General features: G+C 43.5%; 1 protein-coding gene across 2 annotated transcripts in view; it reads left to right on the top strand.

The window, feature by feature from the left end:
* Nucleotides 1-20,743, top strand: part of LOC138284870 (interferon alpha-inducible protein 27-like protein 2A) — a 58,719-nt gene extending 37,976 nt beyond the window's left edge. For both annotated transcript variants that reach the window (XM_069224094.1, XM_069224093.1), the window contains 3 exons: nucleotides 141-302; nucleotides 17,110-17,237; nucleotides 20,310-20,743. In XM_069224094.1, the coding sequence (XP_069080195.1) occupies nucleotides 141-302; nucleotides 17,110-17,213 (266 nt within the window). In that variant the 3' untranslated portion in view covers nucleotides 17,214-17,237; nucleotides 20,310-20,743. The remainder of the gene's footprint in view (nucleotides 1-140; nucleotides 303-17,109; nucleotides 17,238-20,309) is intronic.
* The last annotated feature ends 4,696 nt before the right edge of the window (nucleotides 20,744-25,439 follow it).

Genomic DNA, 25,439 nt, shown 5'->3' with positions numbered 1-25,439 from the left:
TAGAGGTGAACTAGATTGACAAGTAGTTATGTCTTTTGGCTGGAATAATGGAAAATTTGATTCTTTTGCATAGTTCATTGTAAAGGGAAGTGGCGTTGGATGCTCGTGTAATATTGGCCTCTGTCTCTTTTTCCGCACAGCGGTTGGTGCTGTTGTGGCCCCTGCTGCATTGGCTGCAGCTGGTTTCACAGGAGGTGGTATAGCAGCTGGGTCCTTGGGGGCTGCAATGATGAAGACGACAGCCATCGCTGCGGGTGGTGGAGTGCCGGCTGGATCAGTAGTTGCCACCCTGCAAAGCGTGGGTAAGAGAAGCACAGTATGAACTGGTGGAATCTCCAAGTGTATGAGGCACCCTCTGTCAGATTTGAGAGTTTTAAGACAGCCTGATTCAAGATGAAATTACTTACTACATTGAACTAGTTGCCATTGAGATAGGGATGGAACAGAATTTATGTTTTATTTTTTTTAATGATGACCCTGGCTGACTGTTGGTAAACCGTGGTTATCACAATGTGGCCTAAGTATTGAATACGCTACTATCTGTCATACAAGAACCTCCACAGTTTGGCACTGATTCAGTGGTCCGATGGCACTCGAGGTAAGATATTTCAAAGGTCAGTAACCTGGGCCGTATTGCACAGTGTGCCCCGGAGGCACCCAACGGGCGTTTGCTCCCTCTTTGCACGCTTCCCGGGACACTTTGGTTTTACAGAAGGGGCTGCAGACGATTGTGCGTCCTTTTCCGTTATACAGAGAGCGCTGGTGCACATGTAGAGGCAGTGCGATCATCGGAGGTCTGACCCCATGCAAGTGAGGAAATCTCTTTGCCTTTGCGCCCGCACTGTATTATAGACTCGGGCACAACGGCAAAGAAGCTCTCAGTAGGCATTCTGACACTGCGCCCCAAAATCGGGCAGACAGTCAGTGAGCCCCCTGATAGCAGAGGGCTAAATGGGATCCTGTGGAACCCCCCAGAAAACCTCTTGCAGGCATGTTCAATGACCCATTGCAACACAGAGTGACTGCTTCAACCCTGCTCCATATTTCACTTGAATGCTCTGCCACCAGGGCAGTATGATTTGCGGCTGCCCTGAGAGCAGCACATTCAATATAATAGGGCACACTTTCCTTGTTTGCTCATGGCGCGCCTGTTTAAAGGTGCGTGTGGCACAAACAGGGAAAGTGCGCCCTCTGCGTTCCTATATGCCCCAGGTAGTCAAAGCAAAAAGCATACTCAAATGTGGAAATTTGTGATGAACCTGGTAAAAGTGCGGAGAATGACCTGAAATTTCTAGAAGTAACTTGAATTCCCCAGTTGTGTGACAGAGTGCCGGTGGCCATCATCTGGTGGTTCGGAACAGGCCGACATTGGCCAGTGAGCATGGAGCAGCCGAGAAGTGTAATTCTTAAGAGCTGATTAGCAACAAGTTATACTTATAAAATGTGATTTGTCGGAGAATGATCTTCATTGCAATTATGTATATATCATTTTTAGTACAAGATTATTTTGATAGAAGTGTAAATATCTTTATAGCTAGACCCTCTTATTGCTGTTGAGTGTTGTGTAATATTTTTAAGGGTATGTTGCGTTTTGTGTTGAAACAGTTATTGTATTTGGATTTTTTGGTGGGTTCCTGGTTGGCTAAGGCCTGGCTGTCCTGTAATAGACACCAGCTGTACCTGCTATGCTTCAATAAAGGCAGCAACGGCTCCTCCATTATGGCGGAGGAGCATCGCGCCACCCCCACCACCAGCAGCAGCTGCTAAACTTTAAAAATAAAAGGAAAATAAATAATGTTTATTATCGTTTTATTTTTAAAGGGGCAGGGCCATGGGGGATGACGCCATAGAGTGTTGTGGTGTGCACTCCCCTCGACACGCATGTCTGCTTGGACAGCCGTCTCAGGATGACCAAACACACATACGCGCTGAGCTCTCTCCAACCCGGCACTGTGTTCCCGGGTTGGAGAGAGCAGGCACAGGCTCACAGTCTTCCTGGGAGCACAAAGCCAGGGCACTCAGGCCAATCCTGACGCTGCTTTGATGCTACCAGCAGCATCAGGATTGGCCGCAGGGCAGGCTGGGAGCCTGTGCCTGCCTGCAGTGCAGAGGAGAGCAGAAGTGCAGGGGTCAAGGTAATTATTATTATTTTTTTTGTCCCATCGCCAGCCACGACTGAATACAGGTTTATAATTCCCGCCTGATGTCTACCTGGTGGTAGAACATGTAGCTTTTTCTCTGAGAGACTATTGTTCTTTTCCTTCCTAAGGGAAACAGATTTGCCATTCAGTCTATGCATTTGAGGGATAAAAGAGAGCTCCAGTGGTAGCAATTCCTGAGGCTTTTATCAGAATCTTAACTCTAGCACTGTGTTTAGCTAATTCTAATTGACATTGAGCACTCCATTAAGGGAGGGCAGTGGTTGTGGGGTGCCAGTCAGCATGGCTCCCGCAGTCCCCCACCAATCCATGGATCTTTCCTGTCCATAGATGCAGATCTAAGGGAACGCCAGCTCTGTCCAGTAATCCATCTGCTGTAGGAAAATCGGGGTCCCTTCTTCTAGGTTATACAAATTGATGCTGATTAAGTACCAGATGTGCAGTTTATTGAGGTGCTTTGGTCTCATTGTTTTTTCATACTCGAAAATGGAGGAATTTTCTGGGATGAGTTAGTTTCATCCTTACCTGCTTTCCAACGTGCTGTTAATCTCTTCTGTGGCTTTTCACCACGCCCACCTCACGCCCATCACTTGCATTAATTCCTGGACTTGCCTTTCAAAAATCCCTGGATGTTGTTGGTAAATGCTTGTGTTTGTACTGCCTTGGGGGCGGTTTTGTTTCCGCCTTTGGGACTGACCTTATTACATGGATAATTACACATTTGCCTCTAAGTTTTACTGTGAGCAAACTACTTTTTAGGGTAGAGCCTGAGTTGCATGCGCTCGCGCATGCGTATCGCAGCGAGACTCTTTTGTATTTAGAAAAGGGCTCGGAGCCCTGTCAACTTCATGTCAGTGTTTTTTATTGGTTCGTGGGCTTCCCTAATAAAATCTGCTTGCTTTCATTAGTCGAAGGCATGCGTATGGCATGCCTTTTCCGGTGGCTAGCCCTCCTCGAGCGCAGCGACCAAGTACAGAAAACATGCAAGGCTCGCTGTTTTCCATCGGGCTCGTGGACTTTTTTTTTCTCTAATTTACGAGCGTGATCTCTCTTGGCAGAAGTCGAGCGCTTTACATACTTGATTTCACTTTTTCAGGTTATGTACATAAATGCACTTTTGCCCGATAGGTGCAAAGTCGGGTTAAGAGTTTACAACGCGATCAGCTCTAACATGAGCAAACGCGAGACCCGTTGCATTGTAAATGCTTGTTTATTTTGGCTCTCCTTCACGCTCATGCTTAAGGCGGAAGTTTCATAGAGCACAAACTTGTTTGAGCCTCTTTCCCCTGCGATTGGCAGCTGCACCTTAAAACGTTTTGATAACTATGCAAATAAAGATGTACCTTTTTCCAGATGAATCGGGAGCCTTGCTTTTGCTTACAGCATTTGGGGCCAGATGTAGCAACTTCCCAAATTGCGACTTGCAATTTGCGAGTCACTGCGACTCGCAAATTGCAAGTCGCAATTTGGGATGCAGAAAGGTGTCTCAGACACCTTCTGCGAGTTGCTATGGGGTCGCAAGTATTAATGAGGTAGGTTGCAATTTGCGATCCCATAGCGATTCAGGGCACTCACGGACATAGAGGCCTGCTGGGAACAGCAGACCTCCATGTCCGTGACTGCTTTTAAATAAAGCAGTTTTTATTTTCAAAGTGCAACCCGTTTTCCTTAAAGGAAAACAAGCTGCACTTTGAAAAATAAACCAAAACCTTTTGTTTCGGTATTTTTCAGGGCAGGTAGTGGTCCATTGGACCACTGCCTGCTCTGAAAAATTATTTTTTAGGCCAGACACAAAGGGGAAGGGGTCCCATGGGGACCCCTTCCCGTTTGCGACTGGGTTACCATCCACTTCAAGTGGATGGTAACTGCGAGTCCATTTGAGACCGCTTTCGCGGTCGCAAATGGAATTGCATACCAATGCGACTCGCAAATAGGAAGGGAACACCCCTTCCTATTTGCGCCTCGGAAATGCATTTTGCGAGTCGGTTCCGACTCGCAAAATGCATTTCTACATACCAGATGGGCTTTAGCGACTCGCAAACGGCGTTTTTCGCCGTTTGCGAGTCGCTAAAGCTTTCCTACATCTGGCCCATAGTACTTGTATTTTTCAACCCCACAAACCACTTTAGCTCAGCCCTGTTTTTCTCCACAGTCCTAGGATCAGCTTAAGTTGTTGCTCCAGAGCCTCTCTAGCAGTGCAGAGAGGGGGCCTACTGCTGCAGGGGAGCCCTTTCTAGCAATTAACCCTTCTTGTGCCATCATTTCCCTTTGGTCTTGGCCATATTTTCTAGCCCTTACAGCTCACTAATATGTTTGCACGAAACTTCCAGTTCTTTTGAAGGTGACTTGTAAGAATTAAACAGATTCTGACGTTTAAGTACATTTATTGACTGCTCCTCAAATGAGCAACCTCGCTGTACAGAACTGTCGACGGTCTTATTTTTCATACAGAATAATTCCAAAATTGTATCCTAGTAATAACAAGAATAATGATCCTCAATGTGTCTGTGTAGTTAAGGCACAAATTACCATTATTAAGTACAAGTTGCCTCACAGTATCTTTCGAGCCTAACATCTTATTGGTATCAGAGGCACTCTGTTTTCTGTTTGAATTGTCGACTTTTACTTTTTTCAGGTGATAATTTATCTTTACAGTTTGTACATGTGCTGTCAATAAATGTACATTGTCTGCGGGATGGATTGAAATAAACCTCTGATGCAGAGTGCCTAACCAGAATATGTTACAATGTGACAACAGGTTTATGGACGGTATACAGCAATATATACTCGCATACATGTTCATATATTTTACAGTGCTCCTGTGTGGCTATATGCACAGGTCTTGGCTTGCTACAGTTTCTCCAAAGAGGTGCAGGCCGTGAGAAATAAGACCCAGGCAACGCATTTGTGTCACTACATCCTATTGTACATGCCCAGGCACATCACATTTAACCTGCAGCTCTTGTCTTTGGATGATATCTGTTACTGTATAATTGTTGTACAGAGTCTGTGAAATTACCCATTATCTACTGCTCAATGCTGTTACTGACTCAAACTTTTCAGAATAAGTTGCCTCTCACCATCCATTATGGCTATTTCATGTCAAACGTGTGTCCTATTTTCTCAATGCATTTACATCTATATTTTTGATCTTCTTATTTACTGTCTAAAACAAACAGGATATTCAACCATCACTGCAGTGAAAAACGTTTATTTCTAGATTAGTTTAATTTTCTGCACTCACATTAATGTTGTTAAATGTTGTCCGTTCTGCCCCATAACTTTTCACTTGGTAATATTGCTTATTTTTCCCAGGAATGCACAGTAGTTTTTCATCCTGCACTCGATTTTGTAGTTCATCACCCTCCAGTTGGTCAGACGTTGTGTGTTGTGGTTTTATGCTTTAAATTGGGAGGGGTAAACATTAATCTTTCTTCACTCTACATCTAGTTATTGTTCAGTGGCGGCTAGTGACATTTGAATGTGGTGGGGCGTCAAAGTTAGGAATTACTTTTAAGTAGCGAGCGAGCACTGCATTTTCTTTTACTTTCACCTTGACATTATTTTAAAGACTGTGTACCCCCATAATGGGGGTCCCATCATACGCACTTGCACAGAATCACAATTACAACTACATGTGACCACTCCCCTGTATACTGTGCAAAGAGGCCAAGGATTGGATGGCTATGTATTCTGAACACGTTTTTGATGGACTGACAGGCACAGTGATAAACTCACACTCCCTTCAGCTCCACAGAGGAGCACTGTGCCAAAGTATGCCACACGTGACGCATCGCCATGAGACTACCTCAGTGTTGTGTGCCACTCACCTGCGGCCTTTGCTCCCTGGATGGTGTCTGTCTTAGAAGGGATCTCTTATCCTAGTAGCCCCGAACTGACTGACAGCAAGTACTCATGATTTTCTGTGTTCCAGGTCTGGCTGAGAGTAGTAAGTTCCAAAGGTAGGGAAGGTGAAAGGCTTTCCAAACGCACCCCCAAAGGGAGATAGTGAGGGTACTGAGAGCAACCTTAATGTTGCCTCTTGACACACCACAGAACTTCTCAGTGCATAACCTGCATTAGCCTACTGATGTGTGGTCCAGCGTTATGCCACGCATACAATGTATGTCTTGTTCTATCTGCATACTGCTCAGGGAACAATGACTCTTGTATCTTTTCCACCCACACACCTAGCACTGTGCTCGCAGAGTGACTGAACTTTCTTAGCCGCAGAGTATTTACTTTTTCACACCTTGCAACATGAATTTATTCTATGGTCGCCCAGTTCTCTAAAAGAAGGAAACAAAGGTACTCATATCTGAAGTAATTATCCAAGGATCACAAAATGTGTACATAAAAGATGCCAAATTAGAGTCACAAACCTGTAGCCTGCAAACACAGAGTTAAGAATGGCTCCCATGATCCATTGATCCCGGCTCACTAGTCTCCACAGGTGAAACCATAAATTATTTTAACAACCATACAGAAGGCGCAGCACAGCTCTGTCACGCTCCCTTTTAAATATGTATTACGCACTCTACCCCTGCAGCCTTCTTTATTCATGAGGGAGTTCTTAAGCCATAAAACAGATCTCAGCCAGGTCTGTGTAGCAAAGCAGTGCTTATGGGTGGAGTATGCGCATTTACAGAGTTCCAATAGGAATCAGCAGCATATCTTAATATCTCCATGCCAGCAAGCTAACAGTTAAAAGTAAATCAATGGCACATTTTGTGTCTTTCTTCGATACCAAGAAAACAACACGTAGCGAATCCAAAGAAACACAGCAGATCTCGGGGCTCACGGTTAACAGGTTCAGCTTTATAGCTCTGTATTAGCCAAATTTGATAGCGACACACTTTACTTGAGTTAGGTAATCCATTGTTTTTTTTGCACTGCTGCAGGTACCCCGAGCCACCTACTGTCACCCAAACGAACACCACAGAATAACTCACGAAGTGCACTGAAAACACAGCTCACCCATGCAGCACGCCAAGCCCACTGCCCACAGGACCCGCACCGGGCTCATGTTCATGGGAGAAGGTCGCAGTCAGGACGCGCTACAAACACCAGCCTCGCTAAAAATGTTTTCCTTTCTCGGAGTTGCCGGGTCTGGCAAAATCACCTGACTAATCGAGAGCAAAACTTGTTGCTTTTGGGAGAGAAAAAAAACGTCTGCCCTCTTGCCTTCTGCGCTCACCCTTAACAACTCGAAAACTGGCTGACAGTTACAATACAAAGCACACAGGGACAGAAAATGTTGAGGGAGAGAGGCCATGGCTGTGCACTTGAAATATGAGGAAGTCAAGCGCCACCGACCGCGGGTTGGAAACTTATTACTCACAGACTGGAGCTGGGAACTGCTGCATCCTCTCTTTCTTCACTTCTTTAGAAGAAGGGATTCTACCGTCCTACTGGCTCCCAACAGCAGCGCGGGAAGCAGACACCTCGTGTTTGCGCAGTTAGTAACACAAACTGCGCAGACTCGATTTTGAGCGTGCTGCCTGCAGCCTCTACCCCGCCCACATTTCCCAACTTGTCACAGGGCTGGACTCACCCTCCGTGACGAATTGGGAAAGGGTGGGGTGACCATCCTCCACTATCCTGACTGACGTGAAGCCCCTAGCGCTACAGGGTTTCAGCCTGAAGCGCCCGGGGCAAACTTTATCCACACGTCATTAGGGGGTGGAGACTGGTCCTCGGAGCTATGTCTTTGCCGAGCTGATGACCTCACAGGCCTCAGGCTGTGAGCTTATCCGCCCGGCAAACATAGACTCAGTCAGGGGAGGGCCTGGCCTGATCCTGCCAGTCTCTTGTCACGTGACACAGTAGCCCGAGCCAGGCCCCAGCCCCAAGAAGAGTTGTGTGCATTTTTGTTTTAGGGATTAAGGGGAGTTTATTTTCACATTTTTTTTTGTTACGAATTTAGGAGGGCGGAGCCCCGACGCCCTTATGCAGAAACCGCCACTGTTATTGTTTCCATTACAGCACTAAGTATACATTTTCCACAGAAAGGCATGTATATTATCCAAGTCACTTTACCCGAGCTCCTTCCAGCTCTATAAAATAGACAAGGGATTTCAAGCTTTACTTTTAGGAGCCATCATCCCATCATGTCTTCTGTATGAACTCTGTATTGTAGAAACACGCCTGGACATGACCCATTTTAAGGCAGTTTGATGCAATTTTTTCTAAACTTGATATCTTTGGATACCTCTGAAGGAGCATGTGCCGTTCTTGTAGTAAGCGTCACAACAGCTTTCTGGGGCTCTTGTCCTTCACTGTTCGGCTAGCTCACCCGCCAAAGATCCAATGCCTACCCATCTTCGTTTCTGACTTGTTTTTTTCTTCCAACATGCTGTCTTTTTACTATGCTATCATCTTCTTTCTTTGAAGCCTTCTTCTCTGTCTTCTTACTTTGTTACCATATGTCTTCTTTTTCCTTTCTGCAAACCGTCTTCTGTCTTCTTTACCGCATGCCATCTTCTGTCTTTTCACGTCTGCACTCTTCTCACACTTTCCGTTTTCTGAGCCTTCTCTCTGCTTCCGTCTTCTCTCTGCTTCCGTCTTCTCTCTGCTTCCGTCTTCTTCCGTGTTCTGTCTTCTTCCGCCTTCAGTCTTCTTCTGTGTTTTGTCTTCTGTCTTCCCCAGTCTTCTGCCATCTTCTGTCTACATTTTTATTCTGTTTACAGCCACCTTTAACCCCTTTAGCTCACAATGCTTAATTTGTAAACAACCATGTGCTGGTGCCTAAAGCTCTCCTTTGCAACGTGCAGCTGTTGCAGTTCAATGTGAATAGTGAGGCACCATTATTCTAAAGCCATCTTGGGCATTTTTAATTTATGTTTTGAGCCCTTTAGCGCAGTGCTTAATTTGTAAAAATTCACATGCCGGTGCCGAAAGCTTTCCTTTGCGATGTGCGGCTGCTGCAGTTCAATGTGAATACTGAGGCACGATTATTCTAAAGCCATCTCGGGCAGTTTTAATATATGCACAGCCACTTTTAACCCCTTCAGCTCACTCTTGCAGTGCTTAATTTGTAAATAATCATGTGCAGGTTGTCGTTGAGTTTTTATCAGAAATAAAGAAGTGACACAATTCTAATAATAATTGAGTATATTTATAAGTAAATAAAATACGTCCGGGAGTACAGCACAGTTCTGTAACTAAAGCCACACTCAACTCAGCTCTTACAAACAGCGTTTTTTATACTCTTGGTGGACGCCTAAGATCCACCTCCTTCATAACATTTACAATTAACAAAGACCGTAATTCTTTAAACGCTATCTGACTGCTTGTTACAAAAATACACCTATAACAGATATAATACATGTATATCTTCCTACATACACAGTGTCCTTCGATCCTACCCTTTGATCTCTATCAATATGTCCTCCCTACACGTCTACCAAACTTTGAAGTTTTACGGTCTGTCTCCCACTCCCTGCCAGCCTTGAAACACAAACATCTAGTGCTGTGTCTCCCTTTCAGTCTGTCATGATTTACCCCTTCGCCTAACCCTGGTATCAGAAAGTGTCTCAGACTCTCCTCTATGTATGCGTCCTTCTAACTTATCTATGGTATGTGACTGTGCCTGCTTTTACCCTGCACCTGACCTCTCTACTCATTCTCCTTTCTGTCCCTGTATCCCCACTTGACCATTGTATTCAAACCGAGGCCTGTTCTTTTCACATATAATATACACTTCTGCACATTTGTTTTCTAAGTCGTGTGTTGACCAGAGTAGGCCTTCTGTCATTTTCTTGAGGCCTATTACAAGGTGCTTAACCCCTTGGGTGCCCTGGATGTAACGTTACGTCCTTCACCCAGCCCACGGAGAGAGCGCTAGCGCTCCCCCACTGGGCTTCCCACCTCCCTCCCTTGGGCAGGGATGAAAGGGGAATCATTTCCCCCTCCACCACCGACCGCTCCCCCCCTCACTCAGAGGTTGCCCCCATTGTGCTGGATCCAGCTGGATTTAGCTGTATTTTGGCACATTTCCTGGCCTCCTCCAGGGGAACCCACAAACTTATGTGGACAAAATGTTATGAGTGCCTCAGCGCGAACTACCCCAAATAGCCAAAAAAGACTCAGCACCTGAGGGGGAAAAGGCCTGGTAGCGAAGGGGTTAAAGCTTTTCTTTCCAACACACTGCTGCTACAGTTCAATGTGAATACTGATGCATGGTTATTCTAAAGCCATCTCGGGCATTTTGAATATATTTACAGCCACTTCTAACCCTGTTGGCGCAGTGCTTAATTTGAAAATAATCACATGCCGGTGCCCAAAGCTTTCTTTAGCAACACGTGGCTGTTGCATTTCAGTGTGAATACTGAGGTACCATTATTCTAAAGCCATCTCGGCATTTTCAATATATGTACAGCCATTTTTAACCCCCTTAGTTCGCAGTTCCTAATTTGTAAACAATCATGTGCCGGTGCCTAAAGTTTTCCTTTGCAACGCGGGGCTGCTGCAGTTCAATGTGAATACAGAGGCACTGTTATTCTAAAGCCATCTCGGGCAATTTTAATATATGTACAGCCACTTTTAACACCTTTAGGGCAGTACTTGATTTGTAAATAATCATGTACTGTGCCTAAAGATTTCCTTTGCAACACGCAGCTGTTGTAGTTCAATGTGAATACTAAGGCATCATTATTCTAAAGACATCTGGGGCATTTTTATTATATGCACAGCCACCTTTAACCCCTTTAGCTCACTCCTGCAATGCTTAATTTGTAAATAATCATGTGCAGGTGCCTAAAGCTTTTCTTTGCAATGTAGGGCTGTTACAGGTCAATGTGAATACTAAGGCACTATTATTCTAAAGCCATCTATGGCATTTGTGATAAAAGTACAACCACTTTTAATCCCTTTACCTCACTCTTGCAGTGCTTAATTTGTAAATAATCAAGTGCAGGTGCCTAAAGCTTTTCTTTGCAACAAAGGGCTACTGCAGTTCAATGTGAATACTGAGGCAGACAATCTCTGGTATTTTTTAATATATGTACATCCACTTTTAACCCCTCTAGCTCACAATGCTTAATTTGTAATTACAGTCTAATGCCAAAAATGTATTTCTGAAAAAGATTTTTATTGGGTTTTTATGATAATTGTATGTTTTATTAATCTCTCTCAATTTTGACCATCATTGAACACTCTTGATATGTTTGAGTGACCCTTCTAGTTGATTTCTTTTGTTACTCCTCTGTGGCTGCTTTGTCTCTTTTTTTAAGAATTGTGTTAGCCAGCCAGCAACTCCGATGGTGGGGTGGTGAAAGTGGTATTCTATTGGAATAAGGATGTCAGATTTTAATTAGGATGCTAAATTGCAACATTTTCATTTGTTACCACAGATAGAGGAAGAAGGTAAATAGAAGTGCTTTAGTGTATGCAGGGCCACTGGAATGATGTGGCAGGAAAAGTCCAGATTATGAGGCAGGATTGACCAATTTATGTGCAAGAAAATTCTAGTTATGAATTTACAACACCAATAGCTCTAACTCAAGTAAATGAAGACCTATTGCATTGAAAATTCTTGTTTAAGTGAGGTGTTAATGTCAGTACTCGATCACTTCCCTAGGTATTTAAGAATGTCTATACAGAACGGTTGTTATTAGCAGAATTAGCCTCCATCCACCCTGTTGTCACTGCCCCTATGTATTTTTTGTGGCTCTTATTGGCCTTTAATGAAGGGGAATGTGCAGAACCTGACATCACTAGTCCGAGACACACATAACTTGAAAAAAACTCTTACATGCTGCTCAGATCTCCCTAAAGCCCTTCAGCGACGATGAGTGAGTACAGAGTTGACACAAACTACAAGAAAGAGGAGAGGAGCTTAGCTTAAAGAGCAGTAGTTCTTTCATGAGTTTAGTCTTTGGACCTGGTGCCCCTGCACCACCAAGCTACCGTTTGTCTTTATGGTTTTGCTTCCCTTTCCTATTCCCAGCACTTTCTGGCCACTTCAGCACTGGGAACACTCCAACACTATGGCCCATATTTATACTTTTTTAGCGCCGCATTTGCGTCATTTTTTGACACAAAAGTGGCGCAAACTTGCAAAATACAATTGTATTTTGTAGGTTTGCGCCGTTTTTGCGTCAAAAAGCGGCGCAAACGTGGCGCTAAAAAAGTATATATATGGGCCTATATATCTTGCTCTTCTCTTATCGGATAACATTGGCCAGTCTCCTGAATGTTTATGTCTGGAGACTACCACCATGTGTTTTCATATGTACCACCTTTTAATTCTAATATGTTTAGTATGTTTTCTTTTCAAATTTGAAGCTGCCCCTAAGGGGCAAAGTAGCCATAGAAGCCCACCGTTCTCCGGTGCACAGCACCCTCACAGGGGGTACGTGCAGCTGCACCTTTGATAGGACTAATACGCGCCTAAACCGTCAATGATACGAAGAAGACATCCCATAATTACTAGTGTTGTGGCAAAAGTCAGTAGTTTGGAAGAGCAATCCTTCTTGTCAATAAATATAACAAAAAGATACATTATGTTGCGATTGACTGGATACAATCAGGTAATTACGTAGAATAATGTGATGTTATTTTAATACAGATGAGCCTGCAATCACTGTATAAACGCCTGCCTTTAATTGCTTTATTACAGTCGTATTGTGACATCTCTAGTCACCAGTACTAGGAAACTGATGTAGCTACTTAAATGTAATAGCTTATTTCAGTTGAGTTGTGATATCATAATGCTTGCTGCCATGCCTGCAGTAGAGGAGAAAAGAAGCACCAGGAGTGTAATTATAGTTGCAGCCAGAGCAAGGAAAACAAGAACTATCTTTTCCACTTTGTGGTCTATTTTCTTAAAAGAAAGTGATCAGTATAAAGGAGATATTGATGGCAACATGTTTATTTTTTTTCACACTGTTGGCCGTTACAGGAGACTTAGAATGTCTGCATGTTTCTACACATTCTGAGCTATTGCATTTTTAACACAACCTAGTTAAACTGACTCCAATATTCTTTTGCATGAAGTTAACTAATTGATTTTCAGTGTGTTTCATTTTTCACTACAGATTCTACTTGTCTTGAAATAAAATATCTCTTTCATATAAAAGAGCAAGACACCAAGGATTTATTTAAACAGTTTGTGGGAAGGGTGATGGCGTGAACATGAATTATAAGCAATACAATACCCTCTGCTGTACTTGAAAAAGATTTGCAAGTTCCCTCCGAGTTCCATGACTTTATAAAGGAACTTGGCCTCCGGCCTTACTCCTGTATATGGTTATGGAACTCCTTGGTGACTTCCAGTAGTGCCATGATATATGGCAGGGGGTACTTTATCCCATATTTATGGCAATCCTTCCTGAAAGCACAAAATATTTATATAAACACTGGTAATGACAAAGCAGTTTTACATTTGGTAAACTTGTACCTACGCAGCAAAGGCAATAAAAATCGTCTAGTGTGTGGTAGATAATACCTACAAAAAGTACGAAATGCAACAAGGTCTGGAATGATTGCTCATCACATGGACAAATGAATATGTCTATAAAAGAGTATTGCCCTAGCGGAAAACATAGCAACCACCTAAATATACCTAGTCTAACTTGGGACAATAAAGTTCGCTCATATACATTCTGCACAAAGAGTAGATAGGGTCAATCCCAGGAGATGTTTGTATTATGCAATAATCCCTCATGGCTGGTTTTACCACCTCCACAGCCTCCCTAGTAGCTTGCCCGTGCTGAATGAAGCAGTCACGGACCCAGGTTTTATCTTTTTTTATGATAGTATATGGATTCTGAAACAAATATCCACAACCCAGGGCCTTGGTGGTATCTTTAATATACTTAAACCATGGGATATCCTTTCCATGATTACAAAAGAGGCAATCTCTTATAACAGCCCAATTTAACTCAGCTTCCTTGTTCGCCCAAACTGAGCTACAGAGAACCAGGGGAGCAACATTAACAAAGTCTTGTACATATTCCAAACCTTGTTCCTGGTACAGAGAAAAATGTGGTGTGGAGTGGGGGAACACCCAAGAAGCGCAGACAGAATCTATTCCCCTCCACCTGAATCGCCACCCGGGTCTCTTCATCCCCAGATCCCCATACCATATGTCACAATTGGGACGCATTTCTTTTTATACATTTCTAAGATCAGGGCAACCAGTTTTCTAACAATAGAGGCAGCAAGCGAGAAGGCCGTTCCAATGGCACAAGAAAAACAAATCAATCTACTTCTAAGGCAAGGAGACCAGTTACAAGCATCATCAAAATCCATGCTGAGCTATGGAAAGGAACTCGCCCTGCCCAATTTCCTTCCTCCTATTCATAAAGTACGGGTTTTAGTATTTCTGAGGCCATACACCATCTTAAATGTTTTTGTGAAGTTGGTCTCCAAATCGAGCCCCTTCATAAATGTCACAGAGCTTGAAATTAGGATCTTTAGGCCGTTAGCCGTCCTAGCTAGAAGTATTGTGTCACCCGCGTATAATAAAGTGGGTACTGCCATATCCCCAACCTGAGGTACATCCGCTTCAACGACCACCAATGTCCATTCCAAATCACTGATATAAAGTAAATATAAAATGGGGGCCAGTACAGAACCTTGGCATACTCCTTGTTTATCTTATGGAGACTGAAAGATCCTGATGGAGGAGTCTTAGAAGGGAGACCAAACCCGCCTCAAGGCCCATAGACTCAAGAGTAGTCCATAATTTGGACCTATTGACACAATAGAAAGCACTCATTAGAACCCTGAATTCAAGGTGGTTCAAGGTGGATAGAGATGCCCTTTGCATATTTATATGTAGCCACTATAAGATGTAAATTAAGGCACTGTTGGATTGTCCCAAGACCCTGAACCCGTATTGTAGCTGAGAAAGAATATTACTTCCATTTAACCAGGAAAAGAGACGTTCCATAATAACTCTACCAATTATTTCAGTCTTGAATCAAGCAGAGAAATTGGGCGGTAACACCTTGGGTCACGGCATTACCTTTTTTAAAGATGGGAAAAATAATTGACAATTGTCAAGAATGCTGGACCCCCTCCAAGCATGGAGAATTGAATACACTAGTGAGCACTGGAGAACAGTACCCAGGATCTTCTTCAAACAGGTCAAGGGGGACTCCATCCGGAACCAGAGCCGGCTTACAGGGGCTATTACAGGTGTATCATAAAATACCAAACTACCTCTTGAGATGAGCATCTGAAAAAGTAAATTCACTCCTTTAGTCTTTTTTTTTTTAAGTTGTGCTCAGCAGGCAGAGCAGGCTGTCTGTTTGCAAAAATCTATTGTGAACTTATACTGCTCTTACCCATTGCTTATCATTGGTTGGCTCTATTGTCATTCTTATTTGCATGCTTCTTATTCAGTTTGTCGTCCTTCCTCCTCTTGTGTTCGCTCCTTTCCTGGAACATAGCTTGTTACAATCCTTTTGATTGGCTGACTTGCATCCTTTCACCACTGACACTTAGGGAACTACTTTTTTCTCATCCATTCAGTACTCCATGAGCATCCATGGGGTATATTTATAAGATAGTGACGCAACGCTGCACAGCACATTACCTAGCAGGGCTGCGTCACAGGTAAAGGACAGGAATGCACCATATTTAAGAGAATACAATGCATGCCTGTCTTTGTTCCTGCTCTGGTGCCTTTTGGATGCCTATTGCCAACACAGGCACCCTTGCCCCATGGTGCAATGTTGCCTGCATTGAAAGGGTTGTTTTGTGCAGAAAGAGGCACCTTCCTGCACAAAATAATCCCCTGGAGCACTTTCCTCTTTCCTGAGGCATTTTCCTCTTTCCTTTTCCCTGAGGAGAAATAAAGATATTTGTCCTCGTTATGCCTCCCCTGGGAAGGCGTATCATTTTGGCACATTCCCAGGTCTACGACTTCTGGTAAATCTTGGAATGCGTCAAAATCCATGGATGTTGTGTGGGAACACCCACGCAAAACCCATGGAACGCATCCGTGGGGCAGAGTAACGCAGTGGTCAATTTGTATTGTGTTGCGTTACTCCAGCTTTATGAAGCCACTCAGAGCCATGCAAGGTGTCCTTGGGTGGCTTCATAAATCACATTTTGGGCTTGTCGTGCATGCACCACATTGCATGGTGCAAGAGTGACGCAAACCAAGCTATAAATATGCCCCCATATATTTCTCTTGTGTGCTGCTCTCCTCCTGTGAAAACCCACCCCTGGCGTTGTGTTGCTCACCACCCTTCTGCGCTTGTCTGTAAAAGCACAGCAATAGGCATAGACTTGCTGGGCTATAGCTGAACAATGGACTATGATTTATCTCCTGTATTCCACATATTGCATGAAAGTACAAGATTTGACACAGAAAGGCTTTTATGACGCTCGGGTAAGAGTTGTCTGCTGTACTCATTCAGCTGGGATCTAAGGCAGAATGTGTGCTTAGCATGACAGTTCTCCTGGAGGCCCATAAATCTGCTCCCTAAGCTACTGCAGATGACCAAGTGCCTGATTCCTGTGGAACGTAAATTAGGCACTGACAAACAATTACCTATACATTCTGACATTCCGTATACTGTTAAATTTTCAGATTTTCCTGAGCGAAAAGTTTTTGAAAAATAAACTATGTCATTGAATTCAGTGACCAGTTTGAGATACTATAAGGTATGTGTTTGCTTTCCCTCCAGTATTTTGAAATGTTTTTTTATTTTCCTTTGTTAAACCATACTTTACAAACATTGTCAAAGCCAACTGATCGGCACTCACATTTTAAAGGTTCTAGTAGGACACCTGATTTGTGTGAAACCTGTACAAATATGTACGTATTGTGACAAACAGCTTCTTTTACAGCAGTGCCATTCACTCACTATACTTTGTTGTAGTTCGGCTCTCTATTACATCATCTCTTCTGCCAACGTCAGTCACTCGTCTTCTTTCCCTCCAGTTCCCCTTTGTGCTTCTTACTTTGATGCAAGAATCCACTTCTTTTCAGGAGCAACAACTGGAGGGGCCTACGTCAGTTCTGTTGTTGGTGGGGCGGCTGGATATGTGTACGAAAAGTTTACAGGCAAGTCGGACAAGAAGAAGGAAAACTAAGCTGCGCATCTTAATCTTCGCAAGGTAATTGTGCTGTGGGACACCCGTGTGGGAATTAGAAGCACGCCAGTGGGCTGTGTGGCACTGCATCTGTTACTCCTGCATTTAGTCAGCAGTAATTAGACCAGTTAGATCTTTCTCAAGAGCACATTCTTGATAAGGTCGTAAATGGCTCATCATCCGACCATGGATGGGCAGGGTTTTTTGTAGCACAACTATGCACATGTTTGTGTAATGAAATGTATTTCATTGCATTAACATAACCTCCTGCACCCATTACCCACTAGCCTTTCATCACCCAGGAGCATGGTATGTAGCACTAGCTTTAATGCAATGGTTTTAGAAATTCAGACTTGAGAAGGTCTTAAGACCTGGACAGACTTCGGAGACGCATAGTGAGGATCTTTGTACCCTGCGGTGTGGTGTGGGTGGAAGCTCAAGAATTGTTGGCTTACCAAAGGCTTGCTCCATACCCTTCCATGGACACCGGCAGAGCTCTAGAAATTATGGGTCACAGCAAAGCTATAGTGTGCCCCAGTGAAAGCTCCCTGTGGAATGACACAGAAGTTGGTCAGGTGAATATTGCAACCTGGTCACAGCATGGACAGTGGCGTAACAAAACTTTAGGGGCCTCCCTGCAAAATATATGGAGGGGACCCCCTCCCCCCTGGACCCAGTCAGGAGTCTGCCTCCCGCGCAGTGTACTGTGCTGACGGGCCCCCTGGAGCTCAGGGGGCCGCCTGCACAGCAAAGGCTGTGAGGGCCTTTGTTACGCCACTGAGAATTGATTTAGTTATGAGGAAGGGTTTGGTCTGTGCATGCTCCAGTTGGCTCCCTAATGTGTCAATGTTACACACCACTTAATGGGGGGTAGGCGGGGGGCGATAATTGGGTGTTTCCCTAGTAACCAGTGATTGGACGCTGGTTTTCAGTGGGGCATTTGGAAGCAAAGGGCATATTTACATGCCCCTTGTGCTGTCATAGCGTCATTTTTTAGACACTGAGGTGGCCTTTTCCCCACGCCAGATTTAGAAAGTGGTGCAATGCTAGCAACCCCATGTGCCACATTATGCCTGAGCCAGTCATAAAGTGGCACAAGGTGGCGTTCCGATGCAGGGAGGCCTGAAAAAATGGCACAGTGAAATTTACATTTCAGTGCGCCATTTTTTCCCGTTGTTTTTATCACCTGCTCAAAGCAGGCGTTAAAATGACGCACCCATATAAACCTACGGGCCTCCCTCTGCTTTGCTGCACTAGCGTCAAAATTTTAGATGCTAGTGCAGCAAAGCGCAACAATAGCGTCACATTTTGATGCTAGTGTGCTAATGACCGCCATGGTGCACCGTAATATAAATACTGCACAACCATGGTGTCATTAGGTGCCAGTAGGGGGACGGAAGAAAAGTGGTGCATCGGGACCAATGCACCACTTTCCTGTAAATATGCCCCTAAGTGTCTGCTGGATAGATAGCTGATAGAGCAGCTGGTGGTTTAGCCTCTTCGCAGCAGTATTCATGGGAAGGCCCTGCCAGCAAAGGGTCTTGGTAGGGAGGGGAAAGGAAAGTGAACCTAGGGTATCAAAAAAGCTGGGCTTAAGCACACTCTCCATCCTGAGCAACTGGCTAGTATTCCCCTGGGACATCTAAACCCTTCACCCCTCAGTGGATGCTACCTGCATTGGGGTGACAAAGCTGAGTGAATGGACAACCATGTTGGGTCACCACATTAATGCCATAAGCCTGTAGATAGATCTGGACACCAGACAGACTCCCAATGTCATAATGGGTGGACACTGGTGTGAAGACAATATTAATCTTGGGCACTATCTGAGCATAGTAGTCATGGCTGTCTCATTTCCGCACAATGTAGACATTTCTTAATGCGCACCCTAACAAGGTGGTGAGAGACTGGCAGTTCTCTTCAAAGGCTGGTATGATAAGGGCCATGAGGGAAGCCTCTAAGACTAGGACGAGGATAGTTTGTGTCCCCGACAGTGAGTAAATCTCATGGAACAAGACATTAGCACCTAATTCCACTCTCAGTAACCTCACAGGTGAAGAAGCTGGCGAAGCCGCCTTACTTTCAATTCACTAAATGAGTCTTATAAATGTCTGAAGAAGGTGTGGTCTAGAAGTTATTGGAGGCTCTTTGAAAATTATTTCTTGATTTTTCCCTCTTCGAAGTGCAACACGTGCCTCTTATATCTACGCACAATAGAGCAGCTTGCACACAGAATGTTGGTATGTGCTTATTTGGAAACAATTGAAACCGACTCCACACTCCCCAGATATCTAGGGGACACAAAGAACTGCATGGATTGGAGTTCACAAGACACTGCATGCACCACATTCCTCCTCATGTCCCTCAGAGTGACAGGGAACAGCGCCATATCCTGTGAACATCATAGCTTCTAGGGGGCACATGTGGCTAGGAAGGTCCACAGGCATTTAATGTTACATCAAGGGCCTGATTTAGATCACAATGGACGGGTTACTCCATCGCAATGATGACGAATATCCCGTCAGCCGAAATCTAAATCCCAGTGTTTTCTATGGGATTTAGATTTCGGCAGATGGGATATCTGTCACCATTGTGATGGAGTAACCCCTCTTCCAGGATCTAAATCAGGCCCTGAGTTTTTTGGTAGGGAAAATACATGCTTATATCTAATGCTGTGCACCTAATATTAGTAAACTGGAACCACTTGATGTTGCACTATATACATTTATGTATTCAAAGGGTTAGTCAAATATGGAATTTGTATTTTTTGTCTATTCCTGTTTTTTAGAGGGAAAAATGTCTATTTGAACCTACACTATTCATATATTCAGCACTGCTCACTTCTAAAGAAACATATCTAGTTTGATTTATTTTTGGTAGTATTATCAAATATTTATGAGTGTTCATAAAGAGGGAGGGTACTAGCGGATAATTATTGACTGTAGCCAAAGGACATATTGCGCATGTGGGGTTTGAACCTGGCATTATCGCTCTAATATACAATATCTTTATAAATTAGGAGTATACATTGGCTTTTTTTGCTTTAACTGTGCTATATATTGGCTGATTGTTCTCACTGATCCCTATCTTTTCTAGGTTGGTTGAGCAATTACAACGACAAACCTTGGCATCCTAAAGTGAAACTTTGACAGAACAAGTATGACAGCAGGAAGCAGCTGGCGAATCTGTTACTGAAGCAAGGGACATAGTTAATTCCTAGCCTTGGAATGTTTTAACATAGGACCTACTTTAGAAGAATAGTAATGTAAAATCCTTAGAAATTTCTCCATCATAAACACATTATTATTGGAAAAATCTGCTTGTGTGTTCTCTGAATTGTGCCTTTTCTGCAAACAGAAGATTACTACTGACTTTAATTGAGGTCTATAGTTTTTAGGTTGAAGGTTATCTTTAGTTATTTTAATATTTTTATGGATTATTCAATTAAATGATTACAAACACAAATAAACTCCATGTTTTCTGTTGCGAAGGAAACAGAAGTACAGAAACAACCAACAGAGAACCATTCATTTGTATGTTGTTATGTTGATTTGTGTAGCGCACTAATCACCTGAAAGGGTTTCCAGGTGCTTGGGCAAGATGTGTAGATGTGGTATCCAAGGTGCTTATACGAAGAGCCAAGTCTTCAGGTCCATACGGAACTCAAGAAGTGATGCGGGGGCTCTGATGTGTTGAGGGAGGTCGTTCCATGTTGTGGGTGCGATGTACGAGAATGAGCAACCTCTAACTGCTTTGCAGATGCAAGAAATGTGTGCAAGTAAAAGTGAGACAGAGTGTAGCTGTGTGGTGGGTTGGTGAAAGTGCATGTGGCTGTTCAGGTATTGTGGTTCTGTGTTGTGTAGGGCTTTGTATGTGTGTGTTAGAATTTTGAATTGGCTGAGCGTGTGAATGGGGATCCAGTGAAGCTTCCGGAAGTGCGGTGTGATGGAGTGTGTGTAGCAGTTGTTTGGAGATTCTGGCATAGAGACTGTTGCTACAGTTCAACCTGATGGTGATGAGTACTTACATGACCGTCCATCTAGTGTCCTGAGGCATCCAGTTGAAGATCTTGCATAGCATGTGTAGGATGTTGAAGCAGGAGGTGCACACTGCATTGACTTGAGCAGCCATATTAAGTTTGTTGTCTAGAATGATCCCTAGATTTCTTGTGTGGTCTGTGGGTGTGGGTATTGGTCCTAGCACGCAAAAAACATTATGAAATGTCAGGTCAGCTACTATTGGTGACCACCATTACTACAAAGACTTTTTTATTTTATTACAGGCCTCAAATAGGAGTTCCCTTCTATTTTAAGATCCATGCAAAACTCCTCTCTGCACAGGTATCTCGACTACATGTGCAACGTTCTTCAGTGGTAGTAAATCTAATCCTTCTCCTCTCTATGCTACAGTCTAGTCTTTGCTGGATATGAGCACATCAGACATCATTAAGTTCCCCAGTTGCTTACGCACCTGTTATTCCCCTGCAGTCAGTTCACCTCTGAATGTGCAATGTTGATCCATAGAAGGGACTGCAATGTGCATTTATTTTCTGTCCATATTCTCCCTTGTAAACACTATGGGGCTTATATACAAGCCCTTTGCCCCAGCGGGGCAACACGTTTTCCCATATACAAAGTGACACACCCGCGATGGAAATGGCTTGTAAATAAGTCCCTATATCCCTAGTTGGGAGAAGCTGAAATCATCCCTGTGCCACATAGTCAGTGCATGAGCATCATTTTACTTATCACTGTCTTTTCAATTCTGATTAATACTTTTAACCACACATTCTGCCCCTTAACAATATCCCTACACTCCAGATTGGATCCAGAGAATTTTTCAGCAATGATCGTGAACGCCGTTAGATGGTGCTGTGTGGCTGCACAATGACTCTGTGCTGCCCTGGAAGTAGTAGAGCGGCGCCATATATAAGCACTACTCCTGTACTCTACCATCAGTTCTTTCAACACCCTCTGACACAGATCCAGCGCTCTACTCTATAATTTGTCGCTTTTCTAACATACACCAGAATTTTTTGCAGTGTGCTAGTGAATGTTTTCTCCACCGAAAACGACAGGATTCAAATCAAGGGCATCATGATAATTGTGCTGGCTCTCAATGGCTTCTGAGACTGAAATGACATTGCAGATGGTAATGGCATGTCCTGAATTCCCCAGGCTGTCGTTGACCTTATAGAAAATAGCAGTATTTAAACAGGCCATGATAAACATCTTTGTTATCATTCCAGATCCATCTGGCACGTCTTCAAGGAGCCGAAGTGGTCTCTAGTCAGACTCAGCTAAGTATGTGGGCAGACGATTTCGATCAGACACTATAGACTCATTGACAAAGCTATAAGCACCAATGTTGTATTGAATACACACATATTGGTGCGATCAATAGTATTTTTGGAAGATGTGTAACCATCCTTAACCCCTCGCTGCTAGGCCTTTCCCCCTGCTCCAGTGCCGAGCCTTTTTTTTGGCCATTTGGGAGGGTTTGCACTTTAGGGCTCATTAACTTTTTTCTAGATAAGATAGCCACACCCAATTTTCAGCCTTGTTTTTCCAACATCCTGGGGATTCTAAGGATACCCAGGGTTTTTGGATTCCCATCGAAAAGATCAAGGAAATAGGCAAAAGAAAGCAATATCTTTAGTTTTTTTTAAAAAAATAAGGAAAAAGTGCTCTAGGTAAGTGTCTGTTTTTTTTCTCCTAAAAATTGCATCCACCAAAGGTTTATTGTATTAAAGTCACCATCTTCCAGGCTTTCAGAAAAATGCAAAGTTGAATAAAAAAAAGAAAAATTTTGTACCACAGTTTTGCCATTTTTCTAGGAGGTAGCCTATTTTCCCTATTTTTGTGCTCCCAACCTACTTCCAGTTTGTGGTGGAAACCAGTGTGAAACCCATGGGTGAATATAAAAAAATGATACACTTCTGAAAACTAGACAAAATTCCGAATTACGCTAGGGCCATATGTATATATCCCTCAAGGTTTCCCAAGAAAAATAACTGAAATAAAGAAATATTGAAAATGAGCAGGAAGAAAACAGGCATTTGTGGCAAAATATTTATGTGTAACTTTTTGTCACAATGCCTATTGATGAAAGCAATATACCATTATGTCTGCCAGATCCTTCTGGTTGTGAGGATATGAAGGGTTTGTAGGTTCTCCCAGAATCCAAGGTCATCAGAGCAAACAACTGAGCTGCACCGTACACTAGTTTTATTATTGAGTACAGAGTATGGACACATTCCTATAGAGAAATAGGCAGAGTGAAAAATGGGTATCAATAAAACTTATGTATTTCTAAAATGGGTACAAGATACTAGCATATGATTTGGAGGGTATTTTTCAAAATGTCATCTTTCTTATAAACTTACATTTGTAAGGGAACAAATGCAGCAAAATCCAATTGTTAATAACAAGTGTTCTATGCTCAGACAAGTCTCCTGATAAAAATGGTACTTTACTTGTGTCAGTAGGTCTAGTGCTTGTGACAGGAAACTGCCCAAAACGCAACATGGATGCATCACATTTTTTCACCGACAACTGACCCTCTTTTTCCGATGTGTCTACCTGTAGATTTTTGACCCTAGCTCAGCTGGCACCTAGGAAAAGCTAGCCACCTGTACATTTTTGAAAACTAGACACTTAGGGGTATCTAGGGTTGGCTGGCTTGGGTGGCTGTCATCACGATTTATTACCCAGAATCCCTTGCAAACCTCAAACTTTGACTAAAAACAAATTGTCCTCACATTTCAGTGATGGAACGTTCTGGAATCTGCAGGGAGTCACCAACTTCCTTCCACCCAGCATTTCCCCAAGTCTCCCAATTAAAAACAGTACCTCACTTGTGTGGGTAGACCTAGTGCCCCCGACAGGAAACGGCCCAAATTGCAACATGGACGCAGCTCATTTTTCCTCCAAAAACTGACCTTCTTTTTCTAATGTGTGTAGTCTAGGTTTTGGAACCTGGCTCAGCCGGCACTTAAGGAAACCCAGCCAACATGTACATTTTTTTACACTAGACACCTAGAGGTATCCTGGGTGAGTGACCTGTGTGGTTCTCCCTATGTTTCTTTCCCAAGAATCCCTTGCAAACCTCCAACTTTGACTAAAAAAACATTTTCCTCTCATTTCTGTGATGGAAAATCTGGAATGTGCGGGGAGTCACAAGCTTCCTGCCACCTGGCATTTTACCAAGTTTCCTGATAAAAATGGTACCTTACTTCTGTGGTTAGACCTAGTGCGCATGACTGGAAAAGGCCCAAAATGCAACATAGACGCATCACATTTTTCCACTGAAAACTGACCCTTTGTTCCAATGTTGATAGCTCTACATTTTGGACCCTAGGTCAGCAGGCACCTAGGGAAACCTATCCAGCCTCTTCATTTTTAAATCTAAACACCTAGGGGAATCTAGGGGGGGCTTACTTGCATGGCTCTCACCATGTTTTATTACCCAGAATCCCTTGCAAACCATAAACGTTGACTAAAAAACACATTTTCCTCACATTTCTGTGATGGAAAGTTCTGGAATCTGCGGGGAGCCACAAACTTCCTTCCCCCTGGCATTCCCCTAGGTCTCCCGATAAAAATAGTGCCTCACTTGTGTGGGTAGATCTAGTGCCCGTGACAAGAAACAGCTCAAAGCGCAACATGAACGCAGCAAATTTTTCCACAGAAAACTGACCCTCTTTTTCTGATGTGTGTACCTTTAGATTTTGGATCCTAGCTCAGCCAACACTTAGGGAAACCTAGCTAACCTTTACATTGTTGAAAACTAACCACCTAAGGGTATCCATGGTGGCCTGACTTGCGTGGCTCTCACCGTGTTTTATTACCAGAATCCCTTGCAAACCTTAATTGTTGATTAAAAGGACATTTTTCTCAAATTTCTGTTATTGAAAGTTCTGGAATCTGCGGGGAGCCACAAACTTCCTTCCACCTGGCATTCCCCTAGGTCTCCCGATAAAAATAGTGCCTCACTTGTGTGGGTAGATCTAGTGCCCGTGACAAGAAACAGCTCAAAGCGCAACATGAACGCAGCAAATTTTTCCACAGAAAACTGACCCTCTTTTTCTGATGTGTGTACCTTTAGATTTTGGATCCTAGCTCAGCCAACACTTAGGGAAACCTAGCTAACCTTTACATTGTTGAAAACTAACCACCTAAGGGTATCCATGGTGGCCTGACTTGCGTGGCTCTCACCGTGTTTTAT

Source organism: Pleurodeles waltl, chromosome 3_1 (genome assembly GCF_031143425.1).
Source record: "Pleurodeles waltl isolate 20211129_DDA chromosome 3_1, aPleWal1.hap1.20221129, whole genome shotgun sequence".
Lineage (NCBI taxonomy): Eukaryota > Metazoa > Chordata > Amphibia > Caudata > Salamandridae > Pleurodeles > Pleurodeles waltl.
This window is presented reverse-complemented; position numbering and strand designations above follow the sequence as displayed.